General features: G+C 33.0%; 1 protein-coding gene across 2 annotated transcripts in view; it reads right to left on the bottom strand.

Annotated features, from left to right (window-relative positions):
• Positions 1-18,576, bottom strand: part of LOC126844933 (uncharacterized) — a 62,769-nt gene that overhangs the window by 15,247 nt on the left and 28,946 nt on the right. For both annotated transcript variants that reach the window (XM_050583451.1, XM_050583442.1), the window contains 2 exons: positions 14,486-14,655; positions 12,854-13,042 (listed from right to left, as the gene is read on the bottom strand). In XM_050583451.1, coding sequence (XP_050439408.1) covers positions 12,854-13,042; positions 14,486-14,655 — 359 coding nt within the window. The remainder of the gene's footprint in view (positions 1-12,853; positions 13,043-14,485; positions 14,656-18,576) is intronic.

Here is an 18,576-nt window from a genome sequence, read left to right as displayed (position 1 = left end):
GTATAAGTATAATGATATGATATCTCCGTGTAGCTGTGTTTAACTAGCTCGGGGGATGGCGGGTCTTGGATTAATACCGCAGACAACGCAATCTTACTGCACTACTACTCAAATGTATGGCCGGGGTTATGTTGTTATTGTGATTTCTTTTAAAAATCTTTTATTCCTAGTACTTATAGTCGCGCGTTGATCGGTCGAGTGTTTGATGTTGTCATTCAATTAAAATTCTTCGGGACCGACACCGGTGGGGGGTACCTAACATTCACGTCGAACAATCCGCAAACTCGACGGGTGCGCGAATAATTTGCCATTGTGACGACAGTGATCGTTTTATAGATCCGTCCATGTATTCGCGGTTCATTGATCTGAGTGGTCCGGCCCAAAAAAGTGCCCAAACGGCACTTTCACCACGCGATTTGACCTTTACCGGACCGGAGCGACTTCTAATATGAAGTTTTTAAGCCGACATAATACAAACTAATTTGTTTAAAACAAACTACAATGTTGTTTATGCCCAAAGGAACCGATAATCGTTAAAGCCGAAGTGTAGACACTAACTTATTTAGTAAAATATAGAAAAGAAACAATAACGCTAACGTGGTTTTTGTATTTAGAATATTTACAGCTTTAGGGGGTATTCGTGTAAAATTCCAATTTTTCATCTTCATTTTGGACAAACGTTGCTTTGCTTACACAAATTATCTTTGAATGACATCGCCTTTTGTATACTTTTCACACCAACTAAGCGCGAATTGCCATACACCTACACTAGACTGTTCTTCTTCATCTCTTCAACGTTATAACGTAGCCTCTAAACTATTGAACTTTCTAAAATGCTTCTTTTCATACATCTCTTCTGAACTTCATCCGCAGTCTTTCTTACATTTTCCAAACCAGCTTCGAAATATATTCTGTTAGGTTCGGTCCAAATAACGTGCTATTGATCACTTTTAAGTTTTTCTTTTTGTTTGCAGAATAATTATTAAGCTATGAAACCCATTGATAAAAGTTTGGTTTTTCTTTGATACTGTAACAATTACGGGTTGGTTCCCAGCGCGTTATTTGGACCGATCCTTCATTTATTAAGTTTTAGGGTTTTTTATAATATGCAAATGTTTGTGTTTAATACATGTTTCCCGTAGTGACGATAGGCGTCCCAAACACACACACAAGTTGGTGACAATGTAGGCGACCGACTCTGTAAAGTATACCGTTAAGGTGCCATTTGTATTGTGATTGGTTTTTTCGGAAAATACTGATTCCAAAGACCCATTAAATTCGTTTTTCCGGCTAAGTCATTTTCCAAACAACTAGAGTAATTCCGTGTCTCCCCGGTCGTTCCTCGATCTGACTGCAAAACTAATTATAGTAACAAAGGCCGCGGTAGTGTTTCAGTTCCAATATTACAATATTACAATACAATATTATATACAATTATACGCTACCGCCTTGTTTGTAATCTGTACCCAGAGACCTTATGGTTTCATAAATGGAAGTTAGAAAAAAATAATATTAGAACGGTCTACAAATATGTAGTAGGTATCAAACTATATCAACTGCAATCTTTGCAGCTCATGCCGAATAAAATTGCTTTCTACACAGACTCATTATCGAATGTCTCCCGGCTCCCGCACCATATTGTTATGGCCACACGCGAATGACATAAAATTATACGTGACCGTGTATAGACACACAAAAGGCGGTTTCAATTATGGTATTGTATCTGTTTTAATTATACGACTGTTGTGAATTTATACTACCAATCGCCCGCGAGATATTGGTGAAAATCTATGCTCGATCTACATTATGTGTATACTGGAATAAAGCATAACATGTAAGTATTACCAAAGTACTTATTACGGCCGTGATAGCACACTGACTGATCTCGGATCGCAAAATGTGCTGATAGCCAGTTTAATGTCATCAATTGCTTATCAGATCAATAAGAGTCACTCGAAACAAGACCACTTTGGGTCCTGAACTCGTTGGTGCTTTACGAACCACGACCTTGCCATTTCACGTCAAGCGAAAGTCAAATTTTGGGAAAATTGGATATTTTTTAGTAGGTCTGTCCAAGACAAGGTGACCCTTGTGAAACAGTAGCCATCTACACTATTGACTGGGCTGTTATTTTATGTAAACCTAATCTGATTATTGTAAATCCAATGTCTTATAAAATCTCTTGAATTGTTTTGTAACCTAATTACTATTGTTTTAGAAAAAACGTTTGGATTTTTAGAAATTTAATGGGATTCGACGATTTAGGTAAAGTGAACGTTTTTTTATTGTTTTCGGCCCTGAATTGACAACCTCGAAACGACGATCTATGGTGAAAATGAGATATAACTGTATCCAATGCACTATCCACGACAATTTGAGGACAACAATTTAAACCCCGTAACACAATGTTATTAATGTATTTTCTACTATTATATTATAAGTGCATGATAAACTATACATAGCAACGTTTCTACAGTGCGTTCTCGTGGAATCGCATCCCCGGGGCTTTGAATTCTTTCTTAAGTCCGGTCACGGAATATGTAAGTATACTTTCGCGATAATATTTATTACGGCCGAACCGATCGACCGAGCCTCGAGTATATTTTATTAACTCTAATAAACTATACAAAAACAGTAACCGCACAATCTACTGCTACAATATAGACCATAGTGTTTTACATCGGCAGATACCAGTAATGTCTTTATGTCGGCTTCATATACAAGATTGTGACTCGTGACGGCATTTTGATGTATTATCACAATCAGACGGACACATATTAACGCCTAGTTTTTACGGTCAAAAACGGGCTTATCCACATATTATACAGTGATTATAGGCCTGGGCGGTACAGAGAGTTACTCATCGCCCAGGGTAGAAATATAAGCTGCATCGCCGGCAATGACCTTAAACGGAGCTAATTATCGTAAATATAGGAACGCACGGAATTATTATCGTTTTTTTTCTTAGCGGACGAAGCGAAACGTATAATATTGTTCTATGTATATACTGTAAATAAAACGGCAAATGCCTCGCCGCAGAGACTTCAACGACGTGTGAATACGTATAACGGTAGACCATGAAGGTGGCTGTCACCGGGAGTTTTTGAGGGCTGTTGGCTGTTGGAAAAAAAATGGTTTCAAAATGTAAAATTTCATTAAACGATCATCGGCCATTATGTTATCGATTTACGAATTCTCGGTACTACGCGAGTTACACAATATAATAATAACGATAATATGTTAGACGTGAAATATAATATTAAAAAAGGCATACGACAACGACCGCGTATAAGTGCGCGTGCAGTGTAAAGCCGACCATCGACACACAATGTGCATACATACAGACACATTGCTATTCGTTCGCCTCCGGTCCGAATCCATTATTCACGAATCGAACACGGCAGACGGCATAGAAGTCGTTGGACTCGTCGGTGGAAACTTGAACGCACACCTACACGGTGCCGGAGACTATAGTGCTTGTAGGTACGAGTACAACCAAAGAAACCCCTTTGTCGCGGTGAAAACGGCGTTTGGCCGTACAGTGTCTTAAGGTAAATCTGAACACAAGCACTGCAGCTGCGGTACAAAAGTGCAATTCCTTTAAATCAATAAAAAAAAAAAACAAAATTGAAATTCGTAATTCTCGCCTGTTATTTATTAATTTGGCACGCTAAATGAAAAATAAGAAAGAAACTCGATTAGACAGCAGAAAAACTGTTGGAAATTCGTCTGTCTGCGCATATTAAAATCAAGGGTTTTTTAAACATAATTTATGCGACCTATTCTTTACGACGTTATTATCGAATTATAGATTGTTATTGTTGTCCGGCGGATTTTTGTCACCTTCCTAAAATATAATATTTTCGGGGAGAGACAATATAATTGATTATCGCAGTTGACATTATAATATTATAGGGATATAAATGACAATATAAAATATACCATTATTTTCAGGTCTCCAAGTTTGAGTAGTTTTCTGTCAACAAATAATATATGAAGCTCTATAAGAAATACCTTTTTCAACTATTGTATACCGTGCTCGGCAACAACTTTGCTGTTTGCACTTTTGTTAAGCTTCAATAAGTATGCCTGGGGTCCGTATGTATACTATCGTACATATAATTATTAATCTTTTGTCTACTAAATTCTAAAACTCTTGGGTATTCTTTCGTTTTAGACGTCACATCAACAAACCAATTTCGGATTTTAATTCTGTTCATCAACCATACTTGAAGTGACGAGATCCAAAAGGATACAAATGACGTTCTTTTCGAAAACAAGTTTTTGATTATGCAATGGTTACATACTTTTGCATATCCGTGTTGCTAAATTTATATTAATGAACGGACTTATATGAAATCTGTTTATACCATAATATATTTTCATCGGTTTAAAAAATTATTAATATCTCCCATAAGAACACATTAAAGTACAGTACAATAATTTTGTTCTTCTGTATTATTTTAACAGTTATACTTTTATTTCATTCTCATCACTTTAATTAGACGCAAATGAAAATCATGATACCTTAACAAAAGTTTGTTGGGCTCTATGAAAACCAGATTATGTAGTTGTATTTACAGAATGATGAACAATAATATTGTTATATATTAATAATAATATATTCATTAGTTATTCTAACCAAAATTCTAGTTATAACTACACATTTATTTGATAGAAATGTTATTTGGTGAGTACAACTACAAAATTTGATCGTCACGGATGCAACAAAATTTGTTTTTCTTTGTCAGCTCGTCAAAAGTAAAGTGGTGTAAACAATTTTTTTCTCTTAAAAATTCAAATCATTATAATGGTGTAAGTGAAAGTTGTATCTATTCCCTTCACTTACACCAATAATATAAATTTTTGAAAAAAAAACTGCTTACACCACGCTTAATCTTTGATTAGCTAATTATGAAATCATACACCTATATTTCAGCGACGACAACGAAAAATGTGTCGAAGGACTATGTAATCAATAACATAATGTCATGTTATGTCTAGAAAATAAACATTTTAATCAAAAATTCGAACAACACAGCATAATGTGTTATTTTTTGTGATGGAAAAATCGAAAGATTGTATATTATTTAAGCGGCATCCTTTGTATGTCATAGCCCATAGGTATCGGCCTTTGAACCCTTAAATAAGGAAACTTAATTAATCTAAACTATACTATGGAAGTACGCTGGATCTCAAGTGAAACGAGCTTTGTTACACAATCCAAGTAAGTAAGACGTCGCGACAAGCTTAGCAAGTCAAATTTTCATTGTTGAATTTTTTTTTGCTTATCATGGCACCATAAGCTATAGATGTCATGCCGGTTGCGGATTAAGAGCATACACTGAAGCACTTACCGTTAGCCATCGCGCCCACACGCATTATGCAAACGAAGACGACCAAGGCGGATTCTGGTATCTGCTGCAGTTATATGCCGTGCGCGTTATTCCGGTTGACTGTGTTCTTATTATATTTTGCCATCGCTATAACTGAGCATATAGTACTAGTACATATTCGATTGTCGTCGACCCGCGGTATAAACTCGCACAAAAACTTTAGGATATACTTGTAATGTATTGAAATGAGCCAATAAACATCCAACTGAGGCTTGCACAAGCATACGTCGGAAGACACCCATCCGGTTCACTGGAATTACACAGACTGGTCAACGCCGGTATACCTATGCTCGCTCCACCACCTCGTGTGTGTGTATATACTAGTATGTTGGTATAGGTATAATAATATGATACACTGGCGCACATACCGGACGCTACCGGATAGGTTCGTGGAGGTGGATGGTGCCGGCAACCACTCTCGGTTTTTACTTATTTTTCTTCCCTTCCAGTGCTAGCTGCATGTGTCGCCGCATACGCACACACGGTCACCGTATATATGTATATTATATACACCGGGTTCTCTAAAGCATAAGTAAGTAAGTATATAGGTTTTCATCGTCGTCGACCGTTCCCACTATTTTTCACCTTAATCGTTTTTTTTCTTTTTAATTTTCGGGGGAGACACTATGTTATAGACACCGTGTCACAATAGCCACGACGTGATTGCACGCCAATATGCCCACAAATCGCCGGTACATATATTATCTATTATTATTTTTATTGGTACGTCATGTAGTAGTGGGCAGAAGTTTTTTTTTCTATCCCGAATAACAATTTGTTTTTTGGCAAGTATATTATAATACTAAATATAGAGGAAACTGCGAACCCAAAATCCAATAGAGAAATCGGCTAACCGCGACCAAGATGAAAGGCATCGGGTGTTTTTTTTAAACCGGCTTTAACCGCACATAATTCGGTATGCCTATGAATTAAATGGCCGAATTAAAGAACGTGGTTAAAATTTATTTTTTTTTTTAAAAGATATATGCGTCTTATTGCGATTACAAGGAAATCGTGTCTCTACGGTGAGTAAGGTGAAGTGTACTTATTTGAGAAAACGCGAAATCTCTTAATTATACTACTTATTATAAAATATCTATAAGAAAACGTTGACCATAATTTAATCACTAGTCTTGGTTGACATTTTTTTTTGAGTATATTAAATTATTTTATAAAGCTAAAGAATACCTTTTCCTCGATTTTTAAATGCAAACGTATTATTTATTAATTAACAATTATACCGAAAATCTACAACCATTATCCAATTATTATTCTATAAAAAAATAATTAAAATAAAACATAAACTACACCATAAACATTCTTAGTAAGTATTATACTTATATATTCTCGTGAAATGATCATTGTACACAGATATACACGTATTATTAGCTACATGGTTTGCACGACTATAGCAAAGAAATATGTAGAACTATTACTATACATACTGTAATGTGTTATACGTCTGCGGCCATAAACATTCTTGTACAGCCAATTAAACGTTACCGTCTGTTTTTTATTTGAATTATTATTATTATTTTTTGCTAAATCGTGTATCGTATTTTTCTTATTTATTCAGAACTATCGTTACTCCCCACACTATTAAATTCCAACAACAGCATTGTTTCTACAAAAATATGCTTCAAGTATTATACAACATTATTATTACAAATTTAATCCACATGATTATTTGGTATAATTTATAATTTACTGCGAATCGTTACTATATATTTTTACCACATCTCCAAATACAATAGTTAATGTTTTTTTTGAAATTGTGGAAATTAAAACGCTGTGGTATGAAATGTAACAATCAAGTCTTAAGTCCGCTAAAATCGCTACTAATATGATATAGTAAAACTATAAAGAAAAGAATATTACATTAAACTGTTAGAAAAACATTGTCCGGTGAAGGCTTCCGATAGCTTCGCCTAAGCTGGACATTGTTGGCCTAGCATGCGTTTAACTGAAGTTCTGTGGGTGCAAGTAATTATTGATGATGAGCGAGTATCCACAAATCGTACATTATGTTTACTGGTAACAATATAATAATATGGTCTATCGTAAAGGATTTTTCAATAGAATGCCATAATGGTGGTTTAACGAGCCAAACGAAAAAGTTATCTCAACGACATCAGCGTCGTAAAAATATTAATGCTTGGGTCTTTACGGTCAAAGGGCGTCACGCGCTTACTGTTGTGTCATAACCGCCGTGGCCATATGTAATGGCCTATCATATTCAGCTATGCTTTGAAAATATCGAAGGCATATCATAGTGTGAATACACCATGAGTGGATTTTTAAATAATTTTACAGAAACGACATTGTAAAGTGTGTTATGCACGAACGCATCATTCCGTGCTTTAATATTAATACATTTGCACGGTATCTAGCACCAACAATTTGAATCGTTGGCTATTGGCTATATTTTACTATACAAGGTGATTCATTTAACGCAAAACGCTTGTTATCTCGGAATAATTACAATTTTAATAATCTTACTCAAGTTTCAAAAGTTAAAAAGTATAAACAATGTAAATATTTGACAATATTGTAATAATGCTGAATGCACAATGACCTAATTATAAATGTTTTCAAAAAGAAAAACTAAAGCATTGTAAATATTTTTCGAGAAAATGCTTGTATCGCGTCAATTTTTATAAAATGATCCTGTCACCTTTTTGTACTGTGTCATTAATCAATATTTCAACTACAAACATGTTGTGAAAAACATAATTTAATGCAAAAAATTAATAGTAATAAATTAAGTACCTATCCGAATTTGAATCCGTTGAAGTCCGTTGAAATAATAGCGCGGATTTGTTATTTTCAAAATATAATATGTTCACACTTCGTAAAAAAGAAAAACCTAATGCTAACTGTATATTTTATTGTTGTTGTACACTATACATAATATTATTGTTGTATCGTATTAAAATTAATGACTAACGAATTCGATACTCACACAGCATCAGCACAATTCTCGTTATAAGAAATAAAAGTAATATATGTATGCGGGTATAAGGAATACAGATAGATAATAATGAAAAATATAATAGACGCCCGCGTTCGCATAAATACCGTTTTAGGTCGAGTACAGTTAAGCACAATATAGAGAACGGCATCATGTAGGAGCCTATACGTTTTGTAATAGATTGGGTCGGTAAAGTCACGAAATTCGTACACCGTACACAACACTTGTGGTTAATAATTCGTTGCGGGTCTATTTATATTCCTAAAGGCTTTTACGGTTGCGATATGGACGCAGAAGAAGGAATGTTTCCCTTAAAATAGTAGCCGTTACTGTTTATGCATTAACACAGGGGTAAGTGGATATCTTCTAGTAATCATAGCTTTAGTTACCTAAAGGATATTGCAATGAACAAAGAAACTGGACATATATTATACACAATATTTATCGATTAATATTTAAAACGTGTACACGAAGATTATAATAATATAATAACTATGTGGGTAAATTGTAAGTTTTGTTTTCAAATCAACTCGAAAATTTAAATAATTACATAATCGTTAAATACAGTAATAACACAACTGACTTAGTAAGTATAAGTATTCATATTTAGTGTACGGACAAACTAAACGGGTTAGTAGGACACAGTTAAACGGCAAAACCTATATAATAAAACTGCCATACGAAGAATCATATTGAGTAAAACTAGTAATTTTTATGAACTTGATCACTCTGAATTTTGAATTGAACGCACCCAGAGAGGTATTCGTTTATTGCAATTTTTTGCTTGAAACGTTTGATTATTTTTTTTATTTATGTCCGAGATAAACAATAACTTTTAAATCATTTCATCCATTTTTTTTATCTGCAACATATCTACATATTTACACACATTTATCTCAAGATATTTAAAATTTGTTTTGATTTTCTTCTGCATAAATTAATTTTTACTCAATGATAATATAAATTTTACCGCAAAAGCAAATCTCATTTGTTTTACTTTTGGTATTGTAAACTGTTAGTCATAAAATTTGGGATCAAACAACAACCCATTTCAATATTATTTACTTATAAGAACCTATAATAAACACAAGTATGTACCTAGTTATACATTTTAAACTTAAAAACCGACGTCTCTTTTATAACGAATAATTTGAACGTTGATAATGCCTTTTAAGTTATAAAATCTGAGATTGATTGTCTTCGAGCATTGTCCAATTTCTGCCGCAAAATAATATAAACTCATAAAAAATGCTTATGAGGTCGACACGGCCTGTACACAGCGTTTATTTCTCCGTTTTAAGTGTGAAAATAAAGAGTGACAATTAACCACGCGGACACCACCAAGTGCAGTGGCTCACCTTGAAAAGCGCACAAACAAAATAGTAAAAACGAAATAAAGGTACGAGGAAAACACATTATACCTATGGCATAATTACTGGCCGGATGTGTACTATACGGCTATTGACAGTTGCACTCGACTATATCGACAAACACATTGTGTAACTAGCCTGATATGTATGTTTGTCTGCTGTGCCCAGCAAAATCTACGGTACTCGGAGACCTGAAGTTTTGAACAAAGGTCCACTTAAGAAAGTGCAAATTCACCTCAAAGCCGGATTTTCAATTTTCGGGTTCGTTTGCTAGTTATGACAGTAACTATAGATTGCACACAACATAATTTCCGGCTAAAACAAACACCGCCATCAAATGGGTATGTATTAATTTCGTTCACTGTGTTGTTACGGTGCTCTCGTCACGTTGTTAATACCCACTTTCTAGTAGTCAATTATTTTGACAAAAAAACAAACATGAACAACGAAAATGTTTTATAGCTGGGAATTTGTCAAGGAAATTTGCGTGACGCTTTTTTTTTTTTTAACGCGTTTGTAACACACTGGGGATGGTGATAAGGGAAAATCGTCAATGCCTGAAAAACTGAAAAAGATCATTGATAAGCGTATAAGTTGTTAACAGACAATTGATAAGTGAATCGGCGTATAAGAGTTGATTGGTAAAATAGGGCCGAAAGCGGATAAGGCATACTATTACATAATTTCTAGCCGTCATTGTTTTTTAGAAACATCTAACATGGCTAAATGGGTATTGTTTTCGTGTTGTAGTACGCTTAGAACAATATTAAAAAATAGAAAAAACAGTTTACCGTATGTACATTAATACAAAACTATAAACAAATAAAGGCCCACAAATTGGATAATTCACCGTGTAAACATGAAATTCCGATTTTATGATTGAGACGTTCAGATACTGAAAAAACTGACCAACATAAAAGTGTTTACAACCTTATTGAAAAGCCTATATACAACGTCTCTAATGGTTGCTGCTAAACTTATTAAATTTATATCTATTTCCTAGGAAGGTTTTGTTTAGTAGGCAACAGTATTCAACGGTGTCCTGCATACGATAATTCAAGTTACCTGTTTGTTCAAAGATGTAATATTATAATATGATGAAATCTAGAAACTGGCCATCAGGAAAAAAAAATATATCCGCTTGGCACAAGTAGAATCACTAAAGGTCAATGAAAGATCAAGACAACGACTTTATAAAAACTTGTATTTATATATGTGAATATATTATATGATTTATACAGAGCGAGCAATTTTTTAGTTTTTCTTTTTGGAGATACTTGAGTTTATGTTATTTTACAATATTTATGTGTTCAAGAATTTTTTTTCAGCTTGCTTAATATATTAAATTAAACAAGCTAAATTATAATCTCGCTGATGATTATGTCTTTGAGAAAAAATAGAAAAAAGCAGCTGGTAAATTTCTAAATGTATCGGAGGAATAACAACTTGTTAATTGTACAGGCCAACGTTTCCATTAACAACGATAACACTTACATTATTGATTATATTATACTATATATATATATATATATATTATATATATAGTATAATATAATATATAATTGAAGCAGTCACGAAAATCTGCTACTCCCGTAGACGCCCAAGACACAAGTTAATATTATTTTGTTTACTCATCTTACTGTATACAAACGACCTGACATGTATGATATGGTTACAATATAACACTGCTCACCGGTGTAATATCTTCGCCGTTCAGGACGTCAACATGACATGATGAATAAAAACGGCTCAAAGTCCAAGTTGATCTCGAGGAACTGATAAAAAAAATATTTTTCTAACAATGTGCGTGTGCGCCTATATTGTGGCAAAATAAAAAAGACCACTGTAAAAACGAACAAGTGCGCTGAAGAGCTAAAGAAATTCTATGAAAAACCGGTTTTATTTTGAACTACGGTAACGAGCTTCGCTTTATGCGTGTACCGGACAAAACTAAATAGCGTACACTATCCGAGGCGTACTATGTATACTGGTGAGCTTGTAAATTCAAAGAGAAAAAAATGTGCGTGAAGATACGATCGCAGCAGAAGTTCTCTCGGATAATAAAAGGAGAAAATCCAATAGGAAGATTTCTATCAGATGTTATGATATTGTTGATTGAAGGCGTCACTTTAGCTTCCAACGCTAATAATTATATTCGTCAAAACGGCAACATTTAACAATTAACAATCACGTTAGCTTAACTCTATAACTGTATAATAATAATATTATGTATATATATGTATCTATAAGAAAAAAACTAAACCGCTACAGCCGAATTTTTGGATCGGCGTGTCGATGGATTAGCCTGTGTCTTTCCGGCCAATTTTCTACAACAGCCAATAGTGTGCGGGGTTCAAACAACACTTACCGCGTTCTTAAGTACTTGTAATAGTATAGTGCGCGGCTGTAAGATTCACTTGGGCGATATGTGTCGGACGGGGTGTAATAATAAAAAATTATACACAATCTACCGCATTATTTGACCGGAAAATACGACGAGATGTATTATGTAGGCATGTTTAAAGATTATCGACGGTAATAAAAAAAATAACATAAATAAACTTTATTTCTTAACCGCGAATGGAAATAATACGTAAAACGTTAGCAGAGATAAAAATCTAACAGAGTGTTTTGAACCGAAGTAAACGTGTAACGTCCATTTGCAGAACTCGATTAGCAGCTGTATTCACTGTAATAATAGGATTTCATAAATTAAAATATGTATAATTCATTTCTTTAATTGCGCAACATGTAAACGACCGCGACTTAGTGTGACAGTATGACGTTATAAATGCGATCATCGAGCATGTAGAGCATGACGTGTATGTGGCGCCTGTCATGCGCATGTTGGATTAAACCAAAAAAACGTTACTGAGCTTAAATAACATAAAAACATAATCGCACAACGGTCATAGACTGTGACGATACTTTTGATGGGTTACCAAGTGTAGAGCAAAGATAGAAAGACTTTTTTAAAAAAAAAACAATCTAGTTGATATCCATTTTGTCAAAAAAAACACCTAGTATAATATTATTATAATAGATAAAAAAGAAGTCCCTATATAATCTTTATATGGTATAATTAAAACAGTAATGTAAAAAAATAAAAAACTCACCTTATCACTGATATTGCCGAGATGGACTACGTCTTCGGTTTCGACTAGTTCTTCTTTTTCTTCCCGGCTTTTAATTTTCTTCTCCCTAACCTCTTTCAGAAGAGACGGGTTTCCTTCCAACGAAGACGCCCTGACTACTACTTCTTTGGTACTGCCGTCGCCGTCACCTTCGTCTCCTATTTGACGGTGCTGAAATATAAACGTTGTTTGGTATTAAATGTATACATTTAAATGTCAACAATCCTAATTTAAACAGCTCGCGTACAAGTATACTTGAGATACCTATAGGTCTGTATGTTAGCTTAGTAACATTCCTTATATGCGAAAAAAACGTTTATTATTTTATATTCATATTATTCATTTTTTTTTCAAATACAGTATAATAATTCATACATGTTTAAAATTCTATCCTAAGTCAAACCAACTATTTAAGAGAGGTTTAAAAACGCAATTTCATCATTCCCCTCCCTGATAATTTCCCTGCGGGCGCTTATGAAAATATATCAACAGTGTTTCAGAGAAAATCGTAAAAATCCAAAACTCAAATGTTTCCAGCGTTCAAATCACTTTTGATCAATAATTATAATAATCATATTATTAGACATTTTTGTAATATTAGCTTCGATCGGACATTCGCTTTCTGACGGGCTAGATATGTTGCAGGATCATCGTACTTAAAGAACGCGCGCATTAAGATTTACTCGTAAGTTAATGCACTGAACGTGACAGAATAACCGAATAAATAATTAATTATAACGCTATGATTGAGCATTGGGTAAAAAACAATACAACTGTGTATCTAATTTATTATTCGTCGTGCAAATTAATTTTTCTCCGATTGACTCTTTTCTATTATACACTGTATTATTGATGCGCTTGTACCTTGTAAACGCCATCGGATTAGATTGAACACAAAACGAATACGTGTTATATTCACATTTGATTTTTTATAGGTACTCGTGTAATCTTTATTGTTGTATTCCTTTAGCACAAAACAAAAATGTGTAATTATTATTTCGAACATTGATCTAATTCAACCGCTGCAGGTTTCTTGTAAGATGCGCCCGTGTGATATCTCCGTGAAGAGTTCAATCATAACAATATTCTCATTATATATATATATATATATAAATGTTGTTGCGCGCTGCTAAGAAAACACAATTATTGTTTTGCAGAGAGCACAATAGACGGTCGTGCGCCGCCTACGTTTGAAATGAATATAAGAAATGCACCTGTTCCGACTATATTGTTTTTAGTTTGACACGTGTCAATGTTGCAGGCAAAGCATTAAGTGCATAAAAAAATAGCGCTGCTCGTTCTAAAATCATATTGAAATTATGTCAATCACCTTTAAAAAAACACAATGTACACACCTAATAAACAACATAGTTCGTAAAAAAGTGTTGTTAATTATTATGTTGTTTGTGAAGCCTATTAGATTTACTATTTATGATTGGAACCTCCCCTCCTAAATACTTGAATTGGTTTCTGTTTATGGTACTATGCAAAATATGTATTGTATAATCGGACTAGTAGGCTTAGCACTTTTATCTATCGTATCGTTAAATTATCGAGTGAATCATGTCCAGAGGCACATTCGAGGGAGTTTTAAACTCAAATCACATGGCTTACCTCGGTCTGTTGGTGTTCCTGTTTTTCGGTGTCTTCGGTTGTATTGGTAGTGACGATCGGTCCAGAGTCTTCGACCACCTTGCCGTCTTCCAAAACCACTTGCCTTTTGACACGGGTCTCGATTTGCTTTTTGGTCGTTAGTTCTACTTTTTTCTTAGTTACCCATTCTTCTGCAATACGAAACGAATACTTATTATTATTATTATTATTACACTATTATAATGCAATATTTCAGGGAAAACTTCAACAGCGGAAACGGGTTTTTTTTTAACTCGTGCAAATAGGTCGACATTCAACAGCGGACGCGGAAACGCAGAGACATTTACAATTGCCCACACATTCGTACAAAAAATATAGATACATTATGTCTGTACCAATGCGGTTAAGCAGGCTATAGCACTTTCTTTGGCAAATTGCATACACACAATATTTCTAAGTCCCGGTTAGGAATAGTAGTGTGTCCACACCACATACATGCACCGGGGACTCTATTAAACTGTCAACCGGCAGTTATGAAATTTTATTAATGAGCGTGCGTGCAAGAAAGTATAATATTAGGAGCACACTGTTTCGGTAATCTTTTGTGCGTTAGCTATCAATCACCTCTGAAAGATACAATAAACGATTACCGTCTACCTAAATTTTTTTTATGTATAAATAGTAGGTCTCTGATCTTTGACTTAATCGTTTTTGGAAAAATTGTGTCAACACTCGATCGGCTTCAATACTTCTTATTTTTATTTGCACTAAAAATCCATGGACAATATTGTTCACGGACTATAAGGGGTCAATTTGCTTAAAAATGTTGTCTTGACGGCTGTTTTTTATGTGTTGTTAACGTTAAACAATATAATTACTTATAGATATGAATACAATATTCTCACGCGTTGTTATTATAAATTATATTTGTGTTCGTTGGATAACCGACGTTTAAGAGCTCATTGAAGGCCTGAAAAATAGCATAACAACTTAACAATGACGGGTGGAGAAAGTGTACAATGTTGCTCACAAGAAAAAAATTATCCTTAAGAACATCAGTTCGAGACGTTTCCGCGTGAATCATTACGGTAACACAAGTATGTTAATTTAAATATATTACAACAGAGTAGAACAGTTGCAAACAGTGTCACGGTACAAATATTATTATGATATTTATTTGTATCATATTTATTGACCATTTGTCTGGTGTACAAAATGTAGATTGTCGAAAGTCGAAACTGGCATTTCATGTCCAGAATATACTGTAGAAACCGTTCATGTTAACGACATTTAAGGGACTAGCAATTTTAAAACAATAATAAATGAAAACTGTATTATCATCAAAATAAAATATTAAACTATACAACGTTATATATACGTTATATTACTAAAAAAAAAAATTTAATTTTAAGTTTCTAATAACATATTCATTGTTTATATTTAACAAACTTTTAAAATATATTATCATTTTTATAAATTTACTGATATAACAGTTTTTATTTTTTGTACTTGGGCAGTGGGCTCTTCGGGGTTTGGCAATTGAAACTCATGTTATTAAGTTAGACATTTCTTTATTTACTAGCAAAATAAATTACAAGAGCCAAGAGGTATATCGGTTATAAAGTTGAATGAATATGTATATATTTAATGCTATGCTTTTAAGAGACTAGTAATATTTTTGAGCTAAGCATTTTCTTAGACTCTTTTTAGTATGTCATAATTGTTTTAATACAGGCAGTAGGTATAAAGATTTTAGCATTGTTTAATTACCTTTTTAATAATTTCCTTTTCTCGTTTTACTCTGTTCTACTATCAAATGTGCATACAGAATACAGACATTTAGTGTATTACATTATAATTCGTGCTCCTTACAAGTCACGCGGCTATAAACAAAACAACTAAAATGTAATATATGTTAGAATCATACATATGTTTCGGTGGACAGTAAAATGTTATCTAAATATAAAAATCAGTAGTACCTACCTACCTTATAAAACTGAGAAAAAAATAATTCCCAAATAAAATTGTTTAATATAATTTTGTTGGAGTATTTGCCTAATTGTGTATCATTTTTCTAACAAGCTTACCTACTTTAAATTATTATTTTTCTATTTTATACACCGCTGTCAACGAAAATAATAAATTTTCAATTTAAGTATTGTATAAAAGAATTACATATATTATAAGGTAGATATTACGAATAAATACTATTTGGTGCTTTCTTTTACTTGTGGTATACATATATAACCTATATTTCATTTGTAAAAAAAACATTAACCAAATATAAGAAGATATTATAAAAAGTTTATAGCTGAATAGTACGGGAACAAAATATTTAAAAAAAAATATTTTTTCTACGTTAGTCTAAACGTTGAACGATTGACATACATTTGTAAACAAGTTAAACGTTAAAAAGTTAAATTTTGTAGTTTATGGTTATGATCAAATTTAGTTGAGTAATAATTTTGAACGTACTGACTTGAAATTTGGCACACGGATAATAATATTATTATATTATACAATTTAACATAATATTATAAAAAACGGTACAAAATGTCTATTTTAAATGTTTTATAAGTGTGTTCTGTACATCTTTTAAAATAATTTATTATTTGTATCAAGGACCAAGGTTAAGAATTGAACGCACTTTTATTTGCACCTGAAGGATAGGTAATCGTTAAGAACGACCAAACTGATAACATGTTTAAATAATTAACATATACTTTATATCTATATTTTATTTATGTAAGACCAATACTGTCTAGAACAGCGAGGACAATAGTTATTACTGACACTCGTACTCACACCGCACATTGACGAAACCTTGGAGGATAACTTAGTGGTCAAAATGTATATTATGAAAATTGCGGTAGCGCACTAGTGATTAACCAAGAACACAAACAAAATATCCTCAAATATTATATGAAATGTAATACTAAAAAATAATAACGTATAGAGTGTGTTACTATATATATATATATATTTTTTTTTTTTTTTGACATATAGTATTTAACATTAGAATCATCTACAAATCGTTATTGTATGCCATTTTTTATCGCTTCACTTTTAAATAGTTTTATTGCGATCAGTTGTACTACATATTTCACGTTCTATTACTTTCTTCGATAATATAATTCGATTCAAACGTATTAACATTTAACACTGACATAAAATAAATCTTTATTTTTTTTATGTTACCTATTATTAATATCTTTTTTTATTACCATATCGGTTATAGCGCCTTATTTTTTTTTTCATGTTTTTTGCTAGCTGATATAGATAATATTTTTTTTCAACACATCTATCAAATATTATTATCGAATTTTCTAGAATACTCCATGGAATTCTATTGAATACTTCAACCACTTCAAACGCTCCCACGTCACCTATCTCATTATCAATGGGGCGAGTAAATCGTGTATGTAGCACCAAACGGGGTTTCTTCTTATTAATATATGATTTTTATATTATGTACTCTAGTTTTGGAATGTACATCACCTAACTTTAGACATTTTCAAAAAATGTCCACCAAACAAAGCGCCATTAATCAAAAATACATAAACAGCTACCTAATGTATTTTTAATAGTTTTAAAGTTTTAAATATTGACAAATTATTGTCATATTTATTTTTTAAAAACGTAATAACATAAGACTATATATCTAACTATGACAGCATGTCATAATATGCTGTATGTACAAAGCAAACTTTCACGCTTTGTATTCCTTTGTAACTGATACGGGTAACATAGGTTATACACCATAATTTGCAAACATCCGTAGACGATGTTTAATTAAAAATACATTCTTGTACGTTTTAATAATGATAATGACATACTGCCATTCCGCCGAACCGAATACCTTCAGTGTAGGCTATGAAGTATTTTTGGGGTTTTGTAATAATTGTTTAAACGTCGGTCCGTTAGCAAGCAACGAAGCAATGGTTGCAAAACAAAAATTGATTTTTATCCGTCCATTGTGTTCAGGATACGTCACGAATATTAATAAGGAAATGTGCAAGGAATAACACCATCATGGCGATTGGTTGTAGTGTACTTACTAAACGTGTTATTAATATTCCTTTAAAAATTGTTTTTTTTCTTACAATCTATGG

Source organism: Adelges cooleyi, unplaced genomic scaffold (assembly GCF_023614345.1).
Source record: "Adelges cooleyi isolate 19-005CV unplaced genomic scaffold, UGA_ACOO_1.1 ACOO_flye_CR_arks_rails_tigmint_CR_PRNA_108, whole genome shotgun sequence".
Lineage (NCBI taxonomy): Eukaryota > Metazoa > Arthropoda > Insecta > Hemiptera > Adelgidae > Adelges > Adelges cooleyi.
This window is presented reverse-complemented; position numbering and strand designations above follow the sequence as displayed.